Source organism: Schistocerca serialis, chromosome 9, assembly GCF_023864345.2.
Source record: "Schistocerca serialis cubense isolate TAMUIC-IGC-003099 chromosome 9, iqSchSeri2.2, whole genome shotgun sequence".
Classification (NCBI taxonomy): domain Eukaryota; kingdom Metazoa; phylum Arthropoda; class Insecta; order Orthoptera; family Acrididae; genus Schistocerca; species Schistocerca serialis.
Genome location: NC_064646.1, coordinates 488,293,112 through 488,320,751, shown reverse-complemented (window position 1 = coordinate 488,320,751; position 27,640 = coordinate 488,293,112). Strand labels below are relative to the sequence as shown.

Below are 27,640 nucleotides of genomic sequence, written 5' to 3'. Positions count from 1 at the left end.
ATTTGAGAAAGTCACGCAAGAAATAAGTAAGTTCCCAAGATTCTGAAATACGCACACTGTTGTCATTCTCAGCTGTATAAGACTGTTGTAGCTTACACAATCTGAAAAGTCCACCATGAGTAAAACTCAACAAAAACTCCATTTTCATGAAGAATCTCGGCATCAACATGTAGAATTCGCAAGGTAATGCTGTCCAAAAATTAAAAAGTCTGTAGAAATTATGGATGCCAGTGTTAGGCTTCCAATCCCGCTCCCTCCCCAGTCCCATGGCCTTGAAGATCAACAGGGCCTACTTGCAGTTATAATTTGCTTCTTTCCAATTAATGTCTGTGAGCTGCTAACTGTGAACTGTCTCTAGTTGAAAGTCACATTGATGTTTACCCTAATGCAGCTCCTTGGAAGAGGTTTGAGATGATTGAGAAGCCAAACAAAATGATTTCTCATGAAATACAGCACAGTGAATGTGAATGACTAATTCCTTATCAACAATATTATGAAAAAGATAGATTGTTACTCAGCATCAAGATGACACAATGAATTGCAGACAGGCACAACAAGAAGACTTGTGACATACTGAGCTTTCAGCGAAAGCCTCTTCATAAAGGAAACACACACATTCACAAAAGCAAGTACACCTCACGCACACACAACTGCTATCTTCGGCTGCTCCAGCCACAATGCAACTGTGTTGAAAGGAAGCTACTATCCAGAGTGGAGTGGATTAAGGCTGAGGGATAGCAGGGACTAAATGGTGTGCAGCATCGGAGGCTGTGGGGGGAGAGGAAATGGAGAGGACCAGAGACGGGGGAACAGACTGGTGAGTGTGTTGGCAGAGAGCATAGCACAATGACGGTTTGCAGACATGAATGGGAAGGTGGTGATAGGACAGAGGGGGCAGAAACTGTTGGGTGGAGGGTGTGGAGACAATAGGTTACATCAGGTTGAGGCCGAGATAATTTTGGGAATGGAGACGGTGTTGTAAGGATAACTCCCATCTGCACAGTTGAGAAAAACTGGTGGTGTTGGGGGGGGGGGGGGGGGGGGGTTCCAATGGCCCAGACTGTGATGCAGCCATTGAATTCAAGCACGTTATGCTTAGCTGCATGTTGTGCCAAAAGTTAGTCTTCCTTGCTCTTGGCCACAATTTGTCAGTAACCATTCATCCTGGAGGACAGCTGATTGGTAGTCAATACTGTGGCTGCTTCCAAACTTGGGTCATCTGGATCCTCCACTCTGCTACCAGCTTTTCTGAACTGCACAGATGGAAGGTATCCTTACAACACATTCTCCAGTCCCAAAATTATCCCAGCCTCAATCTGAGATAACCTACAGTCCCCATCTATTTATCAACACACTAACTGATCTTTTCCCTTTCCCTGATCCTCTCCTTTTCTCCTTTGTACAATTCATGTTCACTGATGATCTGGACCTCTGGCCAAGACATCGTCCTTACTCTTCCACAGCCTCAACACCGTCTCACCTATATGCTTTTCGTAGGTCTTCCTCAGCCACGAATGTTAACCACCACCTCTCATATTCCTCCATACAAACTTCCGTCGATATAAAGCCCACTAACCGTCAACGGTACTTGCATTTTGATAGTTGTCATACCTCGCATACTAAAATGTATTCCCCATTACATACTAATCACCTGTGGATGGAGCATCCACAGTGATGAGCAATCTGTAGTCCAATAAGCAGAAGTTCTTACTAAGGCCTTCACAGGCAGGAATTACCCCTCAAATTTGGTACACTTATAGATTTCCAGTGCTGAATCTACATATACCCCTAATTCTCTGCCCATCCACATGAACCAAACAAGCACCCACTTCATCATCCAGTGGAACTACATTACTATATCCTTCATGAGTGGGTTTACTATTTATCATTTTGCTCAGAAGTGAAGAAAAGCCTACCCACAAATCTTCCAACTCATCCGAAAGCAGTAACTAAAACCCAGCCAATCTACAAAATATCCTACACAATCCTTATGCCATAGCTACTCCCAACCCCTTGCCACGAGGGGCCCACCCCTGCAAAAGACCCAGGTGCAGGACCTATTCAATGCACTCACCCAGTATATCATACTCCAGTCCTATCACAGGCAGGGCCCCTACGAAAGCGGCCACAACATATACCAGCTTGGCTGTAAATTCTGCATAGCATTTTATATAGGCACGACCAGCAACCAGCCGTCCACATAAAACAATGGCCATCGCCAGACTGTGGGCAAGAGGTTCCGAGCTTTTCTGACTTACGTAGATGGAAAATTCTCTTGCAACATAGCTTTTGATCTCATAATCCTCCTAGCCTCAATGCCTGCTAGCCCCTGCCCATGAGCCTAGTTTCACTCGCCCTGCCGTCACACCCTCCTTTCTACAGTCTCCCTTTCCTCTCCCCCCTCCCTCCCACAAACCTGATCCTACACATCACTATGCACTGCACATAGCTCCCCCTGCCCATCACCAGAACAAGCTGTTTGGTGCATATTTCAATCTTGTGCATTTACTGCCTCTCCCTGCCAACCTCAACAGTCTGCCTCCAACCCTCTCTTCCACCCTTACTATTTCCACCACACACAACCCCTTACACCAGTCAAGCTGAAAAAAAAAAAAAAAAAAAAAAAAAAACGTAGTCAGTCAGGACAATTTGGCCATGCAGTATATGTGTTTATGTGTATGTATATGTATATGTATTCTATTATCTCTGAAAGTTAGCAACATTCACAGTCTTGCTTCCGTTCCTCTCAATGTCTTGACTGTATGCTGTACGGTGAATTGTTATCTTCACTCCTATTATTTATATTCCACCAGAGATTTTTCATTACATTATTTATATTGTTTTCTTAGTTTGGTATTATTATAATTCATATCTTTTTGAGCAGCTGGTTTTAGGAAACAGCTGGTGCTCCAGGCATCTTAAGAAAATGAGCTTTATGCATACATATTTAGTTGCAGCTAAACTGCAGATAAGGGAAATGATTGCTGGAGACAAATAGTGGCCATCAAATGGAAGAACACAAGAGATATATATATTTATTATAAAAAAGGATATATAATGTCATATGGAATCCATAAAAAATAACAGCACAGCCATATGGAAGAGTACCAGTAATGAGGCAGGTGTGAATTTAACAATCTATCAGTTTACTAAGCCATAGTTGTAAAATACTATCACAAACTCTTTACAGAAGTATCAGAAAACAGGTAGAAACTGACCTCAGGGACATCAGTTTGGATTCTCAAGAAATGTGGACACATGCGAGGCAGTAACAACCCTACGACTTCTTTTAGAAAATAGAGTAAGGACAGGCAAACCTATTTTTCATCATTTTTAGGCTTAGAGAAAGTTTTTAACAATGTTGACTAGAATACTCTCTTTGAAATTCTGAAGGTAGAAGTGGTAAAACAGAGGGGGTGAAATCAGTTTATAAGAGTCAAGGGGCACAAAAAGGAAGTAATGATCAAGAAGGGAGTGAGACAGGTTTGCAGCCTATCCCCCATGCTATTCAATCTGTTCACTGAGCAAGCAGTAAAGGAAACCAGAGAAAAATTTGAAGAAGGAATTAAAGTTCAGGGAGAAGAAATATAAGCTTTGAGGTTTGCCAATGAAATTGTAATTCTGTCAGAGACAGCCAAGGACTATGAAGAGCAGTTGACCGGAATGGACAGTGTCTTGAAAGATGGACATAAGAAGAGCACCAACAAAAGCACAACAAGGCTAATTGAATTTAGTCATTTAATCAGGCAAATTGAGGGAGTTAGATTGGGAAGTGATAAACTTAAACTAGTAGATGCGTTTTGCTATTTGGGCAGTAAAATAACAGATGATGGCCGACGTAGAGAGGACATAAAATGTAGACTGTCAAGAAAAGTGTTTCAGAAGATGAGAAATTTGTTAACATCAAATATATTTTTTAAGAGTCAGGAAGTCTTCTCTGGAAGTACTTGTATGGAGTGCAGTCATGTACAAAAGTGAAACATGGGCAATAAACGCTTTTGACAATAAGAGAATAGAAGCTTTTGAAATGTGGCACTACAGAATAATGTTGAAGGTTAGGTGGGTAGACCACATAGCTAATTAGGAGGCATTGAATAGAACTGAGGAGAAAAGAAATTTGTGGCACAACCTGGCTAGAAGAAGAGATCAGTTCATAGGGCACATTCTGAGACATCAAATGATCACCAACTTTGTACTGGAGAAAAGTGTGGGGGGTAAAAATCATAGACAGAGCCCAAGAGGTGAATACAATAAGCAGATTCAGTAGGATTTAAGTTGCAGTAGTTACTTGGAGATGAAGAGGCTTGCACAGAATTGAGTAGCATGGAGAGCTGCAACAAAGCAGTTTTCTGACTGAAGATCACATAAACAGAATGGAAAAATTAGTTTCCAACCCTGTGGAAAAATTAGTTTCCAACCCTGAAGCTTCTCTGCAAATTTACTGTTATTACAAACATGAAGAGATCTAAGGTAGCCTTTTCTCCAATAGTGTCTGATACAATTTTCATAAGCCATTCAGAAATTTACTGTTGCTTTCAGATTCTTCAGGTTCAAAAGAACTATCAATTACAACTTGTTGAAACAACACTCTGTAGTATTACACTTGCTAACATAGTCGGCTTCTGACTGTTACTTTCAGGAGGAGTTATCATATAGACGGGCAATACAGAGTAAATGAACTTGAAGACAACATTATGGAAATGAAAGACGAAATAGATGATGACTTGGGAGATATGATACTGAGAGAAGAATTTGACTGCAATGAAATGGCTAGGTGGAAACAAGGTAAATGAAACAAGACATTGCCTAATTACTGAGAGTATTTGGAAAGCTATTACTCTAGCCAATATAAATACGGTACTGGAAAATGTTGGCAGAATGTTAATAACTTAAGATTAAAGGTAACACTCACCAAAAAGCAGAGGCATTGAGTCACTGACAGGCAGGTAATGGCTGAAAACGTGGCTAGTGTCCATGTAATTGGATGAAAAGCATTCACATGTTTTACATCCCTTACTTTCTTGTACAGCAGGTAAAACTGAAGGAAACCCTGACATCAACTAATGAGGGCAGGAATGAAATATCAATTTTACGCAGAACACATCGATAAAAGAAAGTGAAACCTAGGTGCAGCTAAATATATTGTGTGTGTGTGTGTGTGTGTGTGTGTGTGTGTGTGTGTGTGTGTGTGTGTGTGTGGGCGCGCGCGTGCGCGCACACACCTGATAATGTACATTATGGGAATGAATTTGCTATGGATACGACAGTGCAGTGCACTCCCTATCACAACAACATCTAGCTACGCTTGGTCCATGAAATAATGTTCCCCTCCATCCAATGATGAGCCTGCAATGGCTTGAAAACTAGTTAATGGTACAATAAATCGTATATAAAATCCAAAAAAACTACTGGTTGCATATTTATACCCAGTCAGGTCACCAACAAACTGTCTCCAGCTGAATTAGAGATGACAGTATTACATACTAACAGTACACGTGACCTAAATTAATGAAACCTCAAAACATCCATCTTCTGAAGAGAGTAATAAAGAAAGTGTATTTTGTTAATTCTATAGACAAACGATGAAACACATTTCGTTAAAAGGTATATCACTGTACCTGAGAATTACAGTGCACAGCAACGTCAAAGTTTCAGATTCTGGAAATCCTGAGGGGCAGAAAACCACTAAAACCTTGAAAAAAGAAGTAATGTATTAAAATATAATAACGCTAGCAACATGACACAATTTTGTTATCTGGGGTACACTTAATACTACTTTAATAAAAGCAACTGTTAGTCCTAAAAGAAACACCAAACACCCACACCAATAATTCCTTTTCAACAACAGTGATATTACAGGAACAGGAAAGACTGCTTACTCAATACAGCAAAATAAAATAAGTAATCTTATTTGATATTCATGAATCCAGGTCCTGCCACTTTTTCTATGTAGCTTTCTGCATGTTTTGAATTTTAAAATGCAGTTATGCTACGAAATGTCTGCATTATGATGTGTGCTTTTAAGTATATAAAGAAAACAAAGCAAGTCAAAACTGTGACAAAGTTTCGAAATACTAAGAAACCAGAGCCCAATAAATGATAACCCCCCACCCCTTCCTACTCACCCATAAAAGAGCAGTTATTACTCTCTACAGATTGGCATACACAAAATACTGACAACTCTATACGAGACACATGTTTGTTACCACCTTCACATCAATATTTTATGTTGACTTCTATCTTGCAGATAAGAAGATAGTTTGCATGTAATATCTGAAACAATCACAGTAAGTTACAAAGTACTTGTAAATGTATAACATGAAACTTATTACAAAGTTCACTTGAAAATCAATTACACTTGCATTAGTATTCACATTATAGCCACCAGATAGCACCTTAGAATAATAAAGACAAGAAACTATCTGTACAAACTGTTTTAAATTTATGTTGATTTTAGCAAGTTACAGAGGTCTTACCACTAGATTAAGAAAATGGGAAGACAGCAACTCTTACTATTAATTTCCTAACGTTGGCAGCAGTTACCAATAAATATATTCATACCTCCATACTGGTGTCTGCTGTCGAATTGACCACTTCGCGTTTCAAATGACTGTCAGCGATTTGCTAGTAAACAAAATAACGCGCGGTTCGTTACGTATTCCGATCTCGTCTGTGCACAAATAGTTGTACACACCGAGGCTGCAGAGCACGGAGCTCTGCATCCCGAACACGGCCGACCAGCAACCGCTTGTGCTGGAACCCACCAACCGCGAAACAGCGGAATACCGTATCAATCATCCAGGTCCTCACAGAACTGTGGATGAGAAATGAGTGGGGCCACGGCGGAGGCCAGCCACTCAGACAATTCGGAGAACGCGCCGCGACCGTTTTTTTCGCACCGAAATTTCACTGGTGCCTTAGGGAAAGTTTGCATGTAACTGTTGGCAACAACAACAAAGTATTAATGGTATTTTACAACTCCTCAAATCTCACATAGCTTCACTGTGCAATATGTAACACTGTGACTGCTGTCTTTCATGCAAGGCTGTTGACCAAGAAATCTGCAAACACTTCATTTGTGGTTGAAAAAATGGACCTGATTCCCAATCTACACTACAAGAGTTGAGGAAATGGATATTTACTAAAGATATAGTTTACTGTGGAGAAGATAAATTTGTGATCAGGATGGGAATAATAATTCCACAGCGCACCATGTTTTTGCCTCAACTTTTAACACATTTTCGTCAAAGAGAGATTTCTACTGTGGCTGCCACCCAAGTAGCACCATATACAAACAACTACCCAACAAACATATAACATTGATGTGGATTACATGGTTACATTCATTGAATCAGCTGTTACTTGCACAGTTTGATCATGTCAACAATGGAACTGAAAAGCAAAGCACGCAAAGTACAAATGAAACTAAAACACATATATCTGATTTTTACTGGCTGATGAACTGAGCTAAATTGAGCCAGTACAGAAAGCAATGACTTGCCCCACCACCCACAACTTTAGCTGCTCCCATCTGAAGTTCTTTGTAATGCAGGTTGTTGTTGCAGTGCACATTGCTCTGAGTTTTTAGCAGTGTCACTTCTCTCTGGCAAAATTCTTATTTGTTACTGACAAGCCACTACATAGCATAACAATCCTTATTCTTGTTGTGTTACCACTTGGCAACAATTGAATAAAACCACTGTCAACTTAATCATGATTAGCCGCACATTTGCACACAAATGAGGAGAATTTGAAACAATATTATCTGCCAATGGCAGAACAAAAGCTCCTTGACAATTTTCTAAGTTAGTAACTGACAATCATTTCAAGAGTTCATAATTTATTGTGTAATACAGATTCTGAAGAAAAACTGTCTTCTTCAAAGAAATTATCATTGAAGGAAAAATAATTGGGATAAGAAGGAGAGGTAGAAGAAGATACGGCAAGCACACAAATATGAACGAAGGTTTATCCTACCAAGAACTAAATGAAACAACAAGATATACACTGTAGCAGAAGGCAAAGTTCAGCTGAAACACGTCTTGACAGATTCAGATTTCATAATGGTCGTACGAACATTTTGTTAGCATATATGATCATGAGTCATCTAAACACTGCTAGGTCAGATGTGCTCTCACAGTCTATAAAGACTGATGTGTCACATAATTTAAAATGCACTATGACCCAGATTTGGTGATTCAGTGTGACTTCTTACACTGCCAAAGCTATAGCTATGTGAACATCACAAAAATAGAAGAAATGATTGTCATTCAGCAGAGAGTGAGATATGAAATAAAGAATCACAAGTAAATAAAACTTCATTTCTTTCAATGTTTCTCCTTTTTGGCCATGTTTCTAGATAAATGTATTATAAAATAACTGCAAATCTTTAAGACCTACATAAAGCTAGAAACTACCTTTGAATTCCATACATCTTGTAACATTTAAACCTGCTAGCCTTAAAGAGGAAGGCTATCATCCACACCTACAATACGGCCAGCTGAAAGGAGTTTATTCCCATTATTCAAACACTGCTGTACAAAATTGTAGGATGTGAGGTCTGCCAGTGAACTGCTGTACATCTTGAACTGATCAGGTAGGCTGTGTTGGTGTGTTACTGCACTGCCTGTGAGTTACTGAAATCAATTCACCACAAAAATATTTGGCAGAAGATATCTGGAGGGCTCTACAAAAATTAGAGTTGGAACTTAACCTAAGTAGGCCTATAGCTTTTTGCCATTAAGTATCAAAATTACAAACAAGAATGTAATGAAGTGATACATGCAGCTCAATATTCAATGTTTTTGCAATTCAATATTTGTCACTTCATGCATCTGAAAGAAAATATTAATAATTTTTGGACCATTTACGCCTTCACTTCACCTATGGCCCAGTGTGTATATTTTTCTTTGTCTCCCATTAAATCTCCCCCCCCCCCCTCCCCATCTATATTACAAGGATATGGCTCATGCCCCTTTACGCTGAAGATCAAAACGTGCCTTCGTGCCTTTTAAAGCACAGCTGGCTCACAGATGTCATCTGACATAATGACAAAATTCATCTCATGATAGGAAAAAAATTTGCTGTTATGAATATTTTTCTCAGCTGTTTTGTGTGAGCTTGGATAATGGTGTCTAAAGCACTGCTTTACATCCATTGGGAAATGGGAGACAACATAATGTTAGGTGTAGGACAAGTTTATATAAAGCAAAAGACCAAAAATCACGTATCACTTCATTCTTGATGGATGTAATAACCGCTTAGGTGTTTGTGTTCAAAAGTAGGTTTTACAATTAGGAAAAATTGGATGTTCCAAAATAAGTGCAATCAGTGGCTTCAGCCACAAAGCAGCCATTATCGTATCAGGGAAAATAAGAAATGCAAATGTATCTTCAGAACTGAAAAATACCACCAATACAATGCTATGAAACTGCCAACATGTGCACCACTTTCCCTAACGACGAGACACCAGCTACGATAACGATTCATGATGAAGTGATGGAGCGGTCCTCTTCCTCTTCCCTGATGGTGCTGTACATAAGTCAGATGGAAAAACTGGATCCAGAAGGCTGCTCTCACAATGTTGCTGCTGCTGTTCTCCTCCTGTCATCTCATGGTTTGCACAAAGCAGTTTTACTCTAATATATTTAAAACAGATTTACATCTAAAAATTATAAATGGCTTCATTAGAATTTATCTGTCAGTATTTGAATCAGAATACATAATGAGATCCGCAGAAAAAGATGTCTTTTTCATAATAAATATGAAGCTGGCTACACCAACCAAACCATAACGATATAGCTAATCTATCATTTAAACTTCCAGTACTACACATTCATTGCAAGTAATAAATTCCAAGAACTTTTTTATAATACCAAAAAAGTCTTCCTTTTAATCACATTGGCTCTTCACTTTGTCAAGTCAGATCTATATGGGTAACAAATATAATGAGCCTAAAAAAAGAATTATTTTCAGGTAGAGTAGAATAGCTTTTTGGCAACTGTTTGAAGAACAAAGCCAATGGACAATGTCAAAATGTATGAATTCCAACTACCGTCATATGGTATGTATTTAAATAACAACTCAATTATTCCTCAAAGTCTCAGAGAGAGAGAGAGAGAGAGAGAGAGAGAGAGAGAGAGAGAGAGAGAGAGAGAGAGAGAGAGAGCTAGCTTTGAAAATTCATTAAGTGTAAGTTACACGGCAGCTGGGATGCACAAATTAAGCTTGTTTATTTCTCATCTCGAAGTCCTGTAGTTGGGAATAATCATAAAGGAATTCAGTATAGTTCAAATGGAAATTACCCATAAAAGATACTGAAGTGTCAGATTCTGTGTAGATGACGTTGGAGATAATAAGTGAAATTAGCTGTATCATTAGTAATGATTAACAGAGAGCGATAGTTGACCTTAAATGTAAATGAAATTACGCAGCAAAGAACTGGAGGAACATTAACAGATTTATTGAGGGGGGGGGGGGGGAGGGGGAGGGGGAAGCATGACGACGACAACAACAAATGATGAACAGAAAAGAAACTCTAAAGCAGAATTTAGTCGGGAAAAAAAGAAATATAACAGACACAGGAACAAGGAAGAAGCTTTAGCTGTCAGATGGGCATTCAATTCCAAAAAATGGAACAGGAACAGCAGGACACACAATGTGTGTCAGAAAACAAGCTTAGGCAATGTCTGAACGACAACTACTGCATACACTCAAAGCTGTTGTCATTGTTTTATTTTAGATGCATGAAAGACAATCATCATTGCCCACACACCAATCAAAGAATTCATGCTTAAAATTATTTATACAGTGCCAGCAGTTCAAAATTTATAAATTATACAAAAGAACAAGTATTCTGCAACTCTTGCAGTGATTAAGAGGGTGGTTTATAAATGACTTAAGATTTATAAGGGTATATTCTATTTAATAAGACTGATGCACTTGGGTATAAATTTGAACACTGGTTCTTTTGAAAAAGACACTCTCATTGACATTACATGAGACAAAATAACATCTGCCTACCAACAGCTGATGCAGAACCGGTACACACAATATCAATAACACACCGACAGCAAATAATTATGCTACATGAATAAATTTACGGGTGATAGCATTCAACTTAATTTCTTAAAATAACAGGCAATTCAAAGTGGCAATCTCTAGATGCTTTGTGAACCATTACACATGAGAAAAACAGGTGTACATTATACTGCAAGCTTCGTATGGGCATTTTGCACATAAGGCTCATCCAAGTGCTGATGTTCAGGTGCAAACCAGCTACAGACGTACTGTTTCCCCTTCACTACATATACCATGTTACAAACATGTTAATTTATGGTTTTGACTAACTCACTTCCTCGGCCTGTTTTGACAGACTTAAAAATGTAGTTTTCGTCGCAAATAATGAAACTGAAGGGAATTGCTTCTCTCATTAATATTCTGACCGTGAGAAATGTCTCATGGTCCGTAAATAACAGGAGGTAGAGGAGGATCAAAAATACGGTGGCTTGAATGCTTCATATCTCAAATTTTTGTTGCTTCTTCACACTTTTAAAGAATCAAGTTTACATCCAAAAGTAGATTACAACCAACATACGTCGTCACTATCTGTATGTTAGCATTTTCAGTACCACGATGTTTCCATCATTGTGATGTACATCCCGGGCTTGGCTATAAATTATTTCCATATCCCAAGAAAACTCTATATCACGCATTATCTTTCTATCTACTTTGGATACAGTCATGGTGAGCCGCCTTCATATTTACAATATAATGTATAATTAAACAGATTACATTAGCAAGCTGAAGATCAATCACTGATCAGTTTTGCAACAATTTTTATTTTTTCCAAAAAATAACTATGATACCCATCAGATTTAAGATTACAAAAGCGTAATTTTCTGACGATCCAATTTGTATCTAAAGCCATTTATATTACAAAAAAACATGTAATACAGACATAAAACATCAAATACACTACATTTCACATTTATACGTTTTTTCCTCTGAGCAAACTGGCGTTGTACGTATCTTCACATCACTACTTATCAGACTTTAACCAGCGACGCCTCTCTATCCTCTAACCATTGATTGTGAAGTGAACAGAGATATTAATTGAGCGTTAGAGCACAGTTCACAATTCCGAACTATATCCCCTGACAGCATCAGAAGAATTGTAATTACAATTATTTAAAATTCCGTTCTTATGACATAATATGCATTAATTTTTAAAATTTTCGTTCTGTTCGTGTTATCTGTGATCTCATAGTTTTCACCAGAGAATACAACAGAGTGTTAAGGAAGAAGATATCAACGACTGAGGTGCAGAAGTGAGGTCTCTTTGGAACTTGTGAATTTTGGATTTGTGGTGTGAAATGTGAATTGTTAGTAGGCGTGTGGGGTAAAGTTTTAATTGATCTGTAGTTGTGGCGTTTCTGTTGTAAGTAAATACACATCACCGCGTAATTAAAAATGGGTAACTCTATGGCATCACCGGGACCGGCAAGCACATTCACGACGCCACCTCCACCGCCGCCGCAGACGACGGCAGCCCCGACACCACCACCACCACCGCCGCCGACAGTTGGTTTTCCGCCTGCTGCACCAAAAGCAGAAGACATTAGTAGCAGCAAGATCCAACAGATAGGCGAAACAACAGGCACTAGCGACACCAAAGGTCTAGAAAACCCTGGCACTGTTGAAGATCTCCACAAGAAGTGCAAAGGTGTGGATACTAACCTTACTTTTATCCCGCAGATTAAACCGTTTTCCACATTCGAAAATATGTAACGTAATTATACAAACCAAATTGTTACGGTGACTTTGCGTAATTACTGCTGGTTATATCAGATGTTGGGATTCAGTACTAGTATGGAACGACTCGTACGGAACTATCGGCCATTCTGTGCCAAGTGCTCAAATTTTCAAAGAAAGAAAAACAAAAGGCTTGCATGACCATCTCTAATTATATGTGCACATTCACACCTGCTTCCGCTAAACAGTAGTTAAGTTTTACTTATGGCAGCTTAATACATGCAGAGATATAGTCATTTGTTTGATCCCATAGCGCAGCAATCAACAGTGCACACGTGAGTTTTCGGGAACTTTGAGACTTAACACCTTAGGCAATATTTTCTTGAAAGAAACAAAACTAGACCATCTTGTACAACTTTGTGCACATTTCTAAACGAAATAATAAAAAAATATTTTCTGGGCGATTTGCATATGGATAATTTGAAGCAAAGTCAGAAAAAATATGAAGTTTAGCTGTTTGTATATCCGGAAGTAATTGCGGGATACACCTGGAACTTTGCACGTAATGGCGTAAACACAAAAGGTATTTGGATATGTAATTTCATTCTTCATCTGTTTTACAGTAGTTTACAAATTGTGACCAAAGTTTACTATTTTTCTAAAAACGCAGAAAACCTATATTTCCTTATGGAATGCGAGCTTATAAGGCCCCAAAAAGGAACAAGGTGGTGATGCATTGAAAATGGGCCTATATTCCTCTGGCACTCAGATCAGACAACTTTTATTGTGTTCTTAAATTTTTTAGTATTGTCTGTGGAAGATAACAAAAGTCCTGATGACTAGGAAATGAGCTTTATTCCTAAAAACTGCAAGCAAAGGGTGTTCTTTTTTCTCTCTTTTTTTGTCTTGCATCATTTAGCTGTACAAATTTGTATAGAAAAGTGACATGGAGTTAGGAATCCAATAAGAAGAGTAGTTTCCTCTGTTTTGTATCTCTAATAATTTGATGTAATTTTTTGGGTTTTGTCTTATCAAAATTTCTTCTCAAACATTCCGATTAGTGACATCATTTGGGCAGCAGTATAGTTTTCCTCTTGACATTGTACAGAAAATTAATGAATCTGTAAATTCTAGTGGCTAGAATTAAACAAGTGTAGGATCATGAGAGAGTTCTTGTAGCTGTGGCCTCTGACACGTGAAATGTATCATCAGGTTAAGATCCTATATAAGGAAACCCTTATCAGGCTTGAGAACCTGTTGTAAAGAAACACACTAGTGGCTGCAATTGGGTGTGGTCACCATGGCGATGAGGATGCTGGTTTTCTCACTTTAAAAGGAACAACCAGCAGTGGTTAACCTACCATGGACTGTCCCAACACCTTTATACAATTTTTCACGTATGCACTAATGTTCCACATTAACTGTAAAATGTGCTAACAAAGTACACTATACCTTAGACAGAAATTAAATTAGTCCTTAAGCAGCATTACACAATAAAAAGACTGACAATTCTCTCTAACATGAGTGGGAATTACAGATCTGAAAAACACTGCACCATAGTAATGTCACACACCACACCATCATTACATCACTGGTCAGAGCAGAGGGGTCGAATTACACACTTAATTTGACCCAATGAATTCATTCCAAAATGTCAGACAATTGCGAATTTCATCAAAATGTAAGTAATGTGACAGTGGTGTAAAACCTGCAAGCTATTCTTACGATGTGCACTGCAGCTGTTGTGAAACAGTTTTACTACCATGATCTCCACTGCCTCAGAATACCCAGTTAAACTGTGAAGTTTATTGTCAATTTTACTCCGTAGCTCTAGCAGAAAAACAGACTGAAATATATCAAGGTAAGTTGGGACAAAAGATTCCCCCCACCCTCTTTAAACTTTATCGTGTTATTTGGACTTTAACTTACTTCCCAGTCATATGATTTGTGATATTGCATTCTCCAGAGAGTACTAAACAAGTTTAGAACATAATAAAAGATGTCAGATTTGAGTGCTAGTGGGATGTGGGCCCATTGTACCAACCCTTATACATAAAGTGACCATTTCGTACCGGCTTAAGTAGAGTCAATGGTAGTAAGTCGCTGGCAGTTTCATTGGGCTCAGTATAGCTGCTTTGTGTGTCTACCTCGACTGGTTGTGTAACCCAGTTTTTGTATCTCTCTTTGGCAGTGCATCAGCATCATCTCGGCTCTGTAGATCACTATTATTTCTGAGCACATCTGTTTGAATTTTGCAGTCGAAAGCTGGTAACAGTGCCCAGATGTACTCATTCCACCACTGAATTCCTCGACACCTGCACCGACAATCTATACTGGACTTTCCTTTTCCGCAGCTGTCCCATAGATCTTATTTTACAAACAAATTTCCTGGTCTGTAGCCTCCTCTTATCCTTCTACCAATACATATCCCACTTCCGAAACACTCGCCTGGCAAGGTGATGCAGTGGTGAACACACTGGACTTGCTTTCGGAAGCACAACTGTTCAAATCTGCATTTGGCATCCAGATTTAGATTTCCCAAGATTTCCGTAAATTGTTACAGGCATGGCGATCTTCCTTCCACATTCATCTTTTGCGCTCAACCTTTAATGACCTTGTTGTTGACAGTATGTTAGACCATAATCGTCCTTCCTTCCTACTTTCCTTCCTTCCAAAACACTTGGAATTAACCCCCATGTCTCCCATGCAGCTGTCCTCAAAAGTACAACCTTCCCTGTGCACGAACACTCTACCATCTACTCCAGCCCTACCATTGTAAATCCTAAAATATCAAAGGCAGAGCAACTTGTGAAGCAACATATACTGTTTATCAACTAACTTGTCTGTATGGGTGATGGTGAGTAATGTGTTGTCCATGCAATAATGTCAGCTGCCCTCACATGTCTGCCTCTTGCACTCCCCCCCTCCACCCTCACCACTCCACTGCCCCAATGCATAAAAGGCAGTACGCACAGTGTTGCTGCCGCACAGCGTGCGGGCAGGAGTACTCAAGTATGCGTCATGTTGCTGAAGTAACTATCCATCATACAATGTGGACATTATGCGACAAATTTTAATAATTTTTTTAAAATAATGTTTGTCCACTGACAAAAGCAAAGATGTTCCATCCTCTACTTCACACTCTCAGGAGGCGATCTAAATCGGCTAATGGTTACCGACTAGCTGGCAGTGCAGTTCCACATGTGGCACAACTGTGAAATTAGAAATGGCAATCGTGCATGAGCGTGGAGAAGAGAAGACATTGTTTCTCACACCTGAGCAACTTCTGTTTACACTCAGCATGTCAAGTACAAATTTGAGCTCAAAGGAAGACATGATTCTCTTGCTATTGTACTCAAATGAGAAAAGAAGAAAAATCCGGATTCATCTGTACCTTCAAAGAGACAAACTGCAGTCTGTTGTAGCAGTGAAGGAGTTGGAACAGACAGATTCAAAATTCATAGCTTTTTATAGGACAACTAAATATTGCTATAGTGATTAGGCACAGTTGATTTATTCCACTGTAACACAGCATTATTTCTATTTTGAAAACCCAAATGATTATGTACACAGAAATGTGGTGATAGTGGTTTGTGCTCGCTAAATCTTTTGTATGTGAAGACTTTTGTTTGTACACATCAGAGATTTGTGGCTTTTCTGTCATTTTCCCACCATTTTTAGTGTTTGTTTCCACTTGATGATGTAATTTCATAGAACTAAACAGCATGTTAGTCACACAAAAGAATACTCCCAGCATAATTCACAATTATTATTATTATTATTATTATTATTATTATTTTTTTTTTTTTTATGTAGCAGTAATTTTATTTTAAACAATAGTTGTATGGTGCACTACTACATGTATGACCTTTTCTTCACACCAATGCTGTTTTGATCAAGACTGACCCTGACCTTGTCCTCTAAGCCTGGAAGCTTGTAGTTGTGTAAAACATGTTTTTCAGCATCTCATATGAAGCTAATGTTCACAACTCACTTGCAGGTCCGGGGGTTAGAATAGGCCCGAGGTATTCCTGCCTGTCATAAGAGGCAACGAAAACGACTCTCACACATTTCAGCCTTTGTGATGGTCCCCTGTAGAGTTTCACCTCCGTTTTTCAAAATTTTCCTAAAGAGCGGGCCAAGTGGGGAAGGGTGCCTACATGGTGCATCGTGTCCATCATGTGTTGAGACCTATTGCATCCTTCATTGACATGGGTCTGCACTTCTGCTCATTCTCCAACTTTTGGGGGAGGTCACCCTGCTGGGTGCGTATTTCTCCTTCAACTGTGCATTATCGTTTTCTATGCTGACAATGATAATGGACTTGTTTGCTTGGTTGCACCTGATATCCAGCATGGTAGACAGTCCGTTGTGGTAGAGCTGAAATGTACCCTGTTGGTTGTAGCCCCCTGACCACACAGGGATCGCTCGGCTGATGCATGCGCCGTTAACTCCCCACATATGCCAAGGAGTAGATGCCCGTTAGCATGGGGAATCGGGACTCTCGACAATGGCCATCCTGCCAGGTGGCCTTTGCTGTGGCTGAGTGGCATCAGGGTGCATGACACGTGATGAAGCGTAGTACATCATCTCTTGGTGGTGGTCAATCACCAGCAGTCTCTAAGCGTTCACATGCTCAATTCAGTGCATAGAAGTAAGACTCCAAATTGTCCCCCCCCCCTCTGGCCACACCATGGGAGGAACATCAGGCTAAGGATGGCAGCGGTTCTTATTTGCCCCGGTACGTGATGGGGAATCCTTCATGATGATGAAGCCTCAGTTTTTTGTTTAGCATTTAGAGGACAAGGTCAGGGTCAGTCTTGATCAAAACAGCATTCTCTGCCCAGTCACAGGTGTTATTCACGTATGACAAGCTTGGGATGTTTCTATAACCATCATGCCCCATAAGAGCTTAAAGGTGGTCAATGGTATCATATTTCACAGGGACCTTCTTTTTCAGTCTGATGATGAGCTGCGCACCAGTTTAGAGCAGCGAGGTGTACATTTCGTTTGGCTTGTCCACCGGGGCCTGAGGGATAATCAGGTTGCCATGTGTGAGTTCATCTTGGCATTCGAGGGTGATACATTAAGGTCAAGGTGATGGTCTACCGCTCTGATGTAAAGCCCTATATCTCTCCCCCAATGTGGTGCTTTAAATGCTGGAAATTCGGCCATATGTCTTCCTGCTGTACTTACAGTGTCGCATGTCGAGATTGCGGATGCACATCGCATCCCAATACTCCATGTGCCCCGCCTCCCATCTGTGTCACCTGCGGAGAACACCATTTGCCTTGCTTGCCTGCATGCAGGATGCTCCAGAAAAAAACGAAAATCATGGAGTACAAGACCTTGGACCGACTGACATACACTGAGGCTAAGAGGAAATTTGAACGCCTACATCCTGTACATATGACATCGTGTTACGCCGCCACTACAACAGTTCTAGCCCCATTAGCTCCTTCAACCCCAGTCACCTCTCAGAGCCAGAAGACTATACCTGCCCCCTTGATGGTGGGGCCAGTTCCCTCCCTGTTGCTCCTGCACGACCTTCTTCGGGAGCTACACTCCCACGACCATGGGGGATATCAGTCCCCACTTCTGCGCCGGAGAAGCATGTCTTCTTCGGCTCCTCTCGCTAGGAAAGGGTCCCTTGGGTCACTCTCTTCCCAGGTTTCTGCTAGTGAGAAAGATGACACACGCCAGTGGCTGAAGAGCCCAAAAGCAGCTGGTCGTAGGGTTTGTACTCATCCTCAGTCCCAGAGACTGAATCAATGAAGTCCTCACAGCCAGAGAAACTCAAGGAGCAGCGAGAGAAATCCAAAAAGAAGATCCCCAAGACCAAGGGAATTGTGGTGGCATCCACACCACTGCTACCTACAAGCTCTGAGGATGAGGTGGAGATTCTGGTGTTTGCTGAGGGCCTAGATCTCACCACACCCTCAGACACAATGGATACAGACTGCTCAGGAACTAAGTTTGTGGCAGCAGGTGACCCTGAGGTGTAAACTGCCTCCGTGAGCATTCATGCCTTCCCAGCCTTACAATCATGTCATCCTCCAGCAGTTTGTGGCAGCAGGTGACCCTGAGGTGTAAACTGCCTCCTTGAGCATTCATGCCTTCCCAGCCTTACAATCATGTCATCCTCCAGTGGAATTGCAACGGTTTTTTGTACTGCCTGGCTGAGCTACAGCAACTTTTAAGCTTTAACCTGCTTTCTGCATTGCCCTCCCGGAAACCTGGTTCCCGGCAATGGGGACCGCTCCCCTCCACGACTAAAGGGATGTTACAGGAACCGTAGCAATTATAATAGTGTGAGGTGGAGTTTGCGTTTATGTCCTAAACTGTCTGTAGTGAAACTGTGCCCCTTCAAACCCCTCCTGAAGCTGTTGCTGTCAGGGTAAGGACAACACAGGAAATAACTCTCTGCAGTGTATATCTTCCTCCAGCCCCCCAGGGGGTCCACAACTCTTTTGTGGACACGTGCGTAGCGAGCACGGGACCCCGAGCTAATGTGGCCCTCCTTCCTTTTCCGGGCTGCATACTTTCCCTTCCCTTTCCGCATCCCTCCCCGTCCCCCATCTTCGCCCCCCCCCCCCCCCCTCCCCTCTGTCTCTTTCCTTCCTTTCTCCCCCTCTGGGAGTATGGTTTGTGCCTACGTCCAGAGACGGACGCTCGAAACTGTTCCAAATTCCTTGCTCTTACACTTGCCAGTCCTCGTCCTTCCTCTGTCCTTCTCTTTTCCTTCCCTCTTCTCCTTGCCCTTTTCTCCGCTACGGCGTTTGAGACCCCCTCTTCTTTCCTTTCCCTTTCTCTTCTTTCCTCCCTGTGCGTGTCTGAAGGCCGACCCACGCACTTCCATGCGTAGCCGGTGACGGGGTAACGCGTAATTCCCCGCCCCGGGTAGACAGGTAGGACACGTACGTACCCCCTGGTAACGGCCAGGCCCAGGGAGGGGTGATTACCCGAGCTGATACCTTCCGAAAGTGCCGATTGGTCCCTCCGTCCGTTTGTCGGGAGGTGTGACCTGAGGTGTGAACAATCACCTAAGGCGGGTGTGCCCTCGGCGAGGGCCCCCACAAGGGAGGAGCGCGCCATCGGAGACGCCGGTAATCATGGGGGATTCTTCCGCAATGGTTTCCTCACCTTCCACTATGTCTGCTCACAAACGTAAGTTCACTGAGTCTCAGCCACAGACTGTTCTTCCATCGTTGCCACAGTTCCTTGTTGTTTCTCGGTCTGACGAAGGTCACGACTTTTCCACGGTCAACCCTTTCATTATACAGAAAGGTGTCGACGCAATTGCGGGTCCTGTAAAGTCTTGTTCCAGATTACGGAACGGCACCCAGTTGTTAGAAACACACAGTGCCCTCCAGGCTCAAAAATTACTGCGTACTTCTCTGCTCCACACCTTCCCTGTCCGGGTGGAACCGCACCGTACCTTAAATTCCTCGCGTGGAGTCGTTTATACGCGCTCCCTCGATGGATTGTCTGACGAAGAAATTCAGCATTACCTGTCTGACCAGGGCGTCACAGCTGTTCATCGGGTTATAAAAAGGGTTGATTCGAACATCATTCCAACCCGCACTGTCTTCTTGACATTTGACAAAGTTCAACTCCCATCAAAAATCAAAGCAGGCTATGAGATAATTTCCGTTCGCCCTTATGTCCCAAACCCTACGCGTTGCTATCGATGTCAGCGGTTCAATCATACCAGCCAGTCCTGTTCCAATCCGGCCAAATGTGTTACTTGTGGCAAGGATGCCCATGAGGGTGCTTGTCCACCTCCATCCCCTCGCTGCATCAACTGTATGGGTGACCACGCTGCCTCCTCTCGAGATTGCCCCGTTTTTAAGGATGAAAAGCTCATCCAGGAAATAAGAGTGAAGGAAAAGGTGTCGACCTTTGCTGCTCGAAAGTTACTCGCCAGTCGACAGCCCACCGTGCCTCAGAAAGGTAAATACAGCGCTGTCCTTGCTTCTCTTCGACCAACAAAGGAGGCGGCCACGCAGACTTGCGACTTCACCTTTAGTACCACGGTCGTCAGATCGGCCAGCGCAAAGATCGCCCGTTCAACCTCACCCCTTTCGCCTGCCCACTCTATGGCTCACCCTTCATCGGGTTCTGTTAAATCTCGAGCCCAAAAGTCAGACGCCAAGTCTTCGAAAAAAGAGCATTCTCGTGAAGAGTTTTTACGTACCGCAACTTCACAACCATCGGTTCCTCCTTCATCTAAACATCATACTTCTAAGAAGGCTACGAAGAAACACAGTTCCTCTCCTTCTCCGCCAAGGCGTGTCCCATCTACAGCACCACCTGGCGGAAATCGCCCTCGGCCATCTTCTGTGTCGCCGAGGCGCACTGCTGGTGGCCGGTCAACTGGCCGATCGTTGGTGGCAGGAGCTGCTCCTGACCAACCTATGGATCAGGATCTTCTGCCTTCGACTGAATGCCATTCCATGCTGTCGGTCGCAAGCTCTGAGCAGTCGTTGAGTTGACAGCACCCTTGGTCACGTTCCTCCATTTTCTGTTCACCCTATGTCCATTATCCACTGGAATATCCGCGGCATTCGCGCCAATCGGGAGGAATTGTCGATCCTCTTACGATCCTACTCGCCGGTCATCTTCTGTCTTCAGGAAACAAAGCTGCGTCCCCATGACCGCTTTGTTCTCCCTCATTTTCAGTCCGTCCGATATGACCTCCCCTCTGTTGAAGGCACTCCAGCCCATGGAGGACTCATGATTCTGCTCCATGATACTCTCCATTATCACCCAATCCCCTTAAACACTTCCTTCCAAGCTGTCGCCGTCCGTCTTTCCCTTTCTGGATACACGTTCTCTCTTTGTACGGTATACATTCCATCGTCTACACCAATGGCACGAGCTGATCTCCTTCATCTTCTTGATCAGCTTCCACCCCCCTATTTGCTGGTTGGGGACTTCAATGCCCACCACCCGCTTTGGGGATCTCCACATCCTTGTCCACGTGGCTCACTATTGCTAGACGTCTTCCACCAAGCGGATCTAGTCTGCCTCAACACTGGGGTCCCCACATTTTTGTCTGCCTCCACAGCAAATTTATCTCATTTGGACCTTGCGGTCGGTACTGTTCCGCTAGCTCGGCGCTTCGAATGGTTCGCCCTTGATGATACACACTCGAGTGACCACTTTCCATGTGTTCTTCGACTGCAGCCTCAACTGCCATATATGCGCTCTCGTCGCTGGAAGTTTGCCCAAGCCGATTGGACACTTTTTTCGTCTCTAGCGACATTCGATGACCGTCGCTTTCCCAGCGTCGACGATGAGGTCACAAATTTTACCGACGTTATTCTCACAGCTGCGGAACGTTCAATACCACGCACCTCCGAATTGCCCCGGCGCCCTCCAGTTCCTTGGTGGAACGAGGCATGCCGTGACGCAATACGTGAGCGGCGACGTGCTCTTCGCATTTTCCGTCACCATCCAACTTTGGCCAACTGTATCCGATATAAGCAGCTCCGTGCGCGATGCCGTCGCGTCATCCGCGATAGCAAGAAGGCAAGCTGGAAATACTTTATTAGCTCATTTAACACCTTCACTCCCTCCTCGGAAGTTTGGAGTCGGCTTCGACGGTTCTCAGGCGCGCCTAGTTTCTCCCCGGTCTCTGGGCTCGCTGTCGCGCATGATACCTTAGTGGACCCCGTCGCAATTTCTAACTCATTGGGTCAGCACTTTGCTGAGATTTCGAGCTCTTCAAATTACCCGCCAGCGTTTCTCCCGAAGAAACGTGCAGCGGAAGTGCGACATCTTGCTTTCTCCTCTCACAATCGCGAAAGCTACAATACTGTTTTCTCCATGCGCGAACTCCAACATGCACTCTCTTCTTCTCGCTCCTCCGCCCCAGGACCGGATGGTATCCATGTCCAAATGTTGCTGCATTTATCAACCCATAGCCTGCGTTACCTCCTTCGCCTTTATAATCGAATTTGGACCGACAGTACCTTTCCCAGGCGATGGCGGGAAGCTATTGTCGTTCCCGTTCCGAAACCTGGAAAGGACAAACATCTCCCCTCTAGCTATCGCCCCATTTCTCTCACGAGTAGTGTCTGTAAGGTTTTGGAGCGTATGGTGAATTACCGTTTAGCTTGGTGGCTGGAGTCCCGCAGTCTTTTAACACCAGCCCAATGCGGATTCCGAAAGCATCGTTCTGCCGTTGACCATCTTGTTGCTCTCTCCACTTATATCATGAACAATTTTCTCCGGAAACGCCAAACGGTAGGAATATTTTTTGATCTGGAGAGAGCATACGATACCTGTTGGAGGACAGGCATTCTCCGCACACTGTTCTCTTTGGGCTTTCGAGGCCGGCTGCCCCTTTTTCTTCGCGAATTTATGGCAGAGCGCACATTTAGGGTGCGGGTGAACACTACTCTCTCCCGTACTTTCTCCCAAGAAAACGGGGTACCCCAGGGCTCCGTGCTGAGTGTTGTACTGTTTGCCATCGCCATTAATCCAATTATGGATTGTCTCCTTCCTGATGTCTCGGGCTCCCTCTTTGTGGACGATTTTGCGATCTACTACAGCTCTCAACGGACCAGCCTTCTTGAAAGACGTCTTCAAGGATGTCTCGATCGCCTCCACTCGTGGAGCATCGAAACCGGCTTCCGTTTCTCACCCAGTAAGACCGTTTGTGTTAATTTTTGGCGACGTAAGGAGTTTCTTCCGCCCTCCTTACATCTAGGTCCTGTCAACCTTCCGTTTTCCGACGTCGCTAAATTCTTGGGTCTTATGTTTGACAGAAAACTGTGCTGGTCCTCCCACGTTTCCTATCTTTCGGCTCGCTGTCTGCGTTCGCTTAACGCCCTCCGTGTCCTGAATGGTACCTCTTGGGGAGCGGACCGAGTGGTCCTTCTCCGCCTCTATCGCGCCTTAGTGCGCTCGAAATTGGATTATGGAAGCATAGTCTACTCCTCTGCTCGGCCGTCTATTCTTCGGCGTCTCGACTCTATCCACCACCGTGGATTACGTTTAGTATCTGGAGCTTTTTACACCAGCCCTGTGGAAAGCCTTTATGCTGAGACTGCTGAACCTCCGCTGTCCAATCGGCGGGCAGTCCTTCTGAGTCGTTATGCTAGCCATCTGTCTTCCATGCCTGCTAATCCAGCGCATGACCTTTTTTTCGACGCCTCCTTTGATGTCGGGTATGCAGGCCGCTCCTCCTCCCTACTACCCCCGGGAGTCCGCTTCCGTCAACTGCTCCATTCTCTTTCCTTCCGCTTTCCTAAAACCTTCTTGACAACTTGGGGTACAGCACCGCCTTGGCTCCGTCCCCGGATCAACTTGCTCAGAGACCTATGTCAATTTCCCAAGGATGGTACCCCTACACTTGTTTACCGTCGGGCATTTGCTGCTCTATGTGCACAAATGACGGAAGCCACATTTATTTACACCGATGGCTCGAAAACATCGTTAGGTGTAGGGAGTGCCTATATTGTTGGCGTCACCCCAAATAACTTTCGGCTTCCCGACCAGTGTTCGGTTTATACTGCGGAGCTTTACGCTGTTCTCCAGGCTGTCCACTACATCCGCCGCCATCAGCGGATACAGTACGTAATCTGCTCAGATTCTCTCAGCTCTCTCCTAAGTCTCCAAGCTCTTTACCCTGTGCACCCTCTGGTCCACCGGATTCAGGACTGTCTGCGCTTGCTCCACCTGGGGGGCGTCTCAGTGGCGTTCCTCTGGCTCCCGGGACACGCTGGTATCTGTGGAAATGAGGCGGCCGATATAGCGGCCAAGGCTGCAGTCTCTCTTCCTCGGGCAGCTATTCAGTCTCTTCCGTTTACCGATCTACGGAGCGGTTTATGTCGCCAAGTTGCTCATTTATGGCATGCGCATTGGTCAACACTTCCCCATAATAAATTGCGGGAAGTGAAAGCCCTTCCTTGCGCTTGGACCTCTTCCTCCCGAACGCGTCGTTGGGAGGAGGTAATTTTAGCTAGACTCCGGATAGGGCACTGTCTTTTTAGTCATCGACATCTTTTAAGCGGTGATCCTCCCCCACTCTGTCCCCACTGCTCTCAGCTGTGGACGGTCAGACACCTTTTAATTGAATGCCCCTATTTTAATTCGTTACGCTCCCGTCTACAGCTATCGCCTGATCTATCGTCGATTTTAGCAGATGACACGCACTCAGCTGACCGCGTTCTACAGTTTATTAGTGACAGTGAAATGACGTCAGTCATTTGAAGCTTTTTTTTGGGGGACAACCAACCCCTTTCTATAGTGGATTTTTAAGCATTCCTTCTGCCTTTAGTTACTCAAATTTTATGATGTTGTTCCCATTGCTGCTGATTTTAAATTTCGTTTTTTTCCTGTTTTCTATGTCACGGGCTGGGCGCTAATGACCATAGAAGTTTTGCGCCCTAAAACAAAAAAAAAAAAAAATCTTCCTCCAGATGGCGCAGTACCCCGAAGTGTATTAGCTGCACTGATTTATGAACTCCCTAAACCTTTCCTACTTTTGGGAGATTTTAACGCCCATAACCTCTTATGAGGTGGCACTGTGCTTCCTGGCCGATGCAGAGATGTTGAAACTTTACTGTCGCAGTGCGACCTCTGCCTCTTAAATACTGGGGCCGCCACACATCTCAGTGTGGCTCATGGTAGTTGCTCAGCCATTGATTTATCAATTTCTGCCCAGGACTTCTCCCATCTGTCCACTGGAGAGCACATGATAACCTGTGTGGTAGTGACCACTCCCCCCTCTTCCTGTCACTGCCCCGACGTCAGGCACATGGACGCCTGCCCAGATAGGCTTTAAACAAGGCAGACCGGGAAACTTTCACCTCTGGTGTCACCATTGAATTTCTCCCACACGGTAACATCAATGTGATGGTTAGCAGGTGACTACAACAATCCTTTCTGCAGCAGAAAATGCGATTCCTTGCTCTTAGGGTGCCTTTTCCAGATGCCAACACCTGGTTGCTGTCTTCTTTTATTTACGAAAAGCTTATGACATGACCTGGCAACATCATATCCATGCCACATTATACGAGTGAGGTCTCAGAGGCCCGCTCCCGATTTTTATCCAAAATTTCCTGTCGCTTCGTACTTTCCATGTCCAAGTTAGTGCCTCCCATAGTTGGCCTCCATATCCAGGATAATGAGGTCCCACAGGGCTCTGTATTCCCCCCAGGGGGTCCACAACTCTTTTGTGGACACGTGCGTAGCGAGCACGGGACCCCGAGCTAATGTGGCCCTCCTTCCTTTTCCGGGCTGCATACCTTCCCTTTCCGCATCCCTCCCCGTCCCCCATCTTCGCCCCCCCCCCCTCACCTCTGTCTCTTTCCTTCCTTTCTCCCCCTCTGGGAGTATGGTTTGTGCCTACGTCCGGAGACGGACGCTCGAAACTGTTCCAAATTCCTTGCTCTTACACTTGCCAGTCCTCGTCCTTCCTCTGTCCTTCTCTTTTCCTTCCCTCTTCTCCTTGCCCTTTTCTCCGCTACGGCGTTTGAGACCCCCTCTTCTTTCCTTTCCCTTTCTCTTCTTTCCTCCCTGTGCGTGTCTGAAGGCCGACCCACGCACTTCCATGCGTAGCCGGTGACGGGGTAACGCGTAATTCCCCGCCCCGGGTAGACAGGTAGGACACGTACGTACCCCCTGGTAACGGCCAGGCCCAGGGAGGGGTGATTACCCGAGCTGATACCTTCCGAAAGTGCCGATTGGTCCCTCCGTCCGTTTGTCGGGAGGTGTGACCTGAGGTGTGAACAATCACCTAAGGCGGGTGTGCCCTCGGCGAGGGCCCCCACAAGGGAGGAGCGCGCCATCGGAGACGCCGGTAATCATGGGGGATTCTTCCGCAATGGTTTCCTCACCTTCCACTATGTCTGCTCACAAACGTAAGTTCACTGAGTCTCAGCCACAGACTGTTCTTCCATCGTTGCCACAGTTCCTTGTTGTTTCTCGGTCTGACGAAGGTCACGACTTTTCCACGGTCAACCCTTTCATTATACAGAAAGGTGTCGACGCAATTGCGGGTCCTGTAAAGTCTTGTTCCAGATTACGGAACGGCACCCTGTTGTTAGAAACACACAGTGCCCTCCAGGCTCAAAAATTGCTGCGTACTTCTCTGCTCCACACCTTCCCTGTCCGGGTGGAACCGCACCGTACCTTAAATTCCTCGCGTGGAGTCGTTTATACACGCTCCCTCGATGGATTGTCTGACGAAGAAATTCAGCATTACCTGTCTGACCAGGGCGTCACAGCTGTTCATCGGGTTATGAAAAGGGTTGACTCGAACATCATTCCAACCCGCACTGTCTTCTTGACATTTGACAAAGTTCAACTCCCATCAAAAATCAAAGCAGGCTATGAGATAATTTCCGTTCGCCCTTATGTCCCAAACCCTACGCGTTGCTATCGATGTCAGCGGTTCAATCATACCAGCCAGTCCTGTTCCAATCCGGCCAAATGTGTTACTTGTGGCAAGGATGCCCATGAGGGTGCTTGTCCACCTCCATCCCCTCGCTGCATCAACTGTATGGGTGACCACGCTGCCTCTTCTCGAGATTGCCCCGTTTTTAAGGATGAAAAGCTCATCCAGGAAATAAGAGTGAAGGAAAAGGTCTCGACCTTTGCTGCTCGAAAGTTACTCGCCAGTCGACAGCCCACCGTGCCTCAGAAAGGTAAATACAGCGCTGTCCTTGCTTCTCCTCGACCAACAAAGGAGGCGGCCACGCAGACTTGCGACTTCACCTTTAGTACCACGGTCGTCAGATCGGCCAGCGCAAAGATCGCCCGTTCAACCTCACCCCTTTCGCCTGCCCACTCTATGGCTCACCCTTCATCGGGTTCTGTTAAATCTCGAGCCCAAAAGTCAGACGCCAAGTCTTCGAAAAAAGAGCATTCTCGT

At 43.9% G+C, this 27,640-nt stretch overlaps 2 protein-coding genes across 3 annotated transcripts in view; one reads left to right on the top strand and one right to left on the bottom strand.

Annotated features, from left to right (window-relative positions):
* The window catches only part of LOC126419164 (splicing factor, arginine/serine-rich 19-like), a 176,900-nt gene extending 164,817 nt beyond the window's left edge, over positions 1 to 12,083 (bottom strand). Inside the window, exons 1-2 of one of the 2 annotated variants that reach the window (XM_050086291.1) lie at positions 11,981 to 12,083; positions 5,619 to 5,692 (exon numbers count right to left, since the gene is read on the bottom strand). The gene's annotated coding sequence lies outside the window, so the exon portion shown is untranslated. Of the gene's footprint in view, positions 1 to 5,618; positions 5,693 to 6,561; positions 8,906 to 11,980 lie in introns of those variants that run through there. The other variant, XM_050086290.1, reaches the window with a different exon arrangement.
* Positions 12,084 to 12,334: 251 nt separating this feature from the next.
* Positions 12,335 to 27,640, top strand: part of LOC126419163 (mitochondrial import receptor subunit TOM40 homolog 1-like) — a 67,494-nt gene continuing 52,188 nt past the window's right edge. Inside the window, exon 1 of the mRNA XM_050086289.1 lies at positions 12,335 to 12,724. Coding sequence (XP_049942246.1) covers positions 12,472 to 12,724 — 253 coding nt within the window. The 5' untranslated portion in view covers positions 12,335 to 12,471. The remainder of the gene's footprint in view (positions 12,725 to 27,640) is intronic.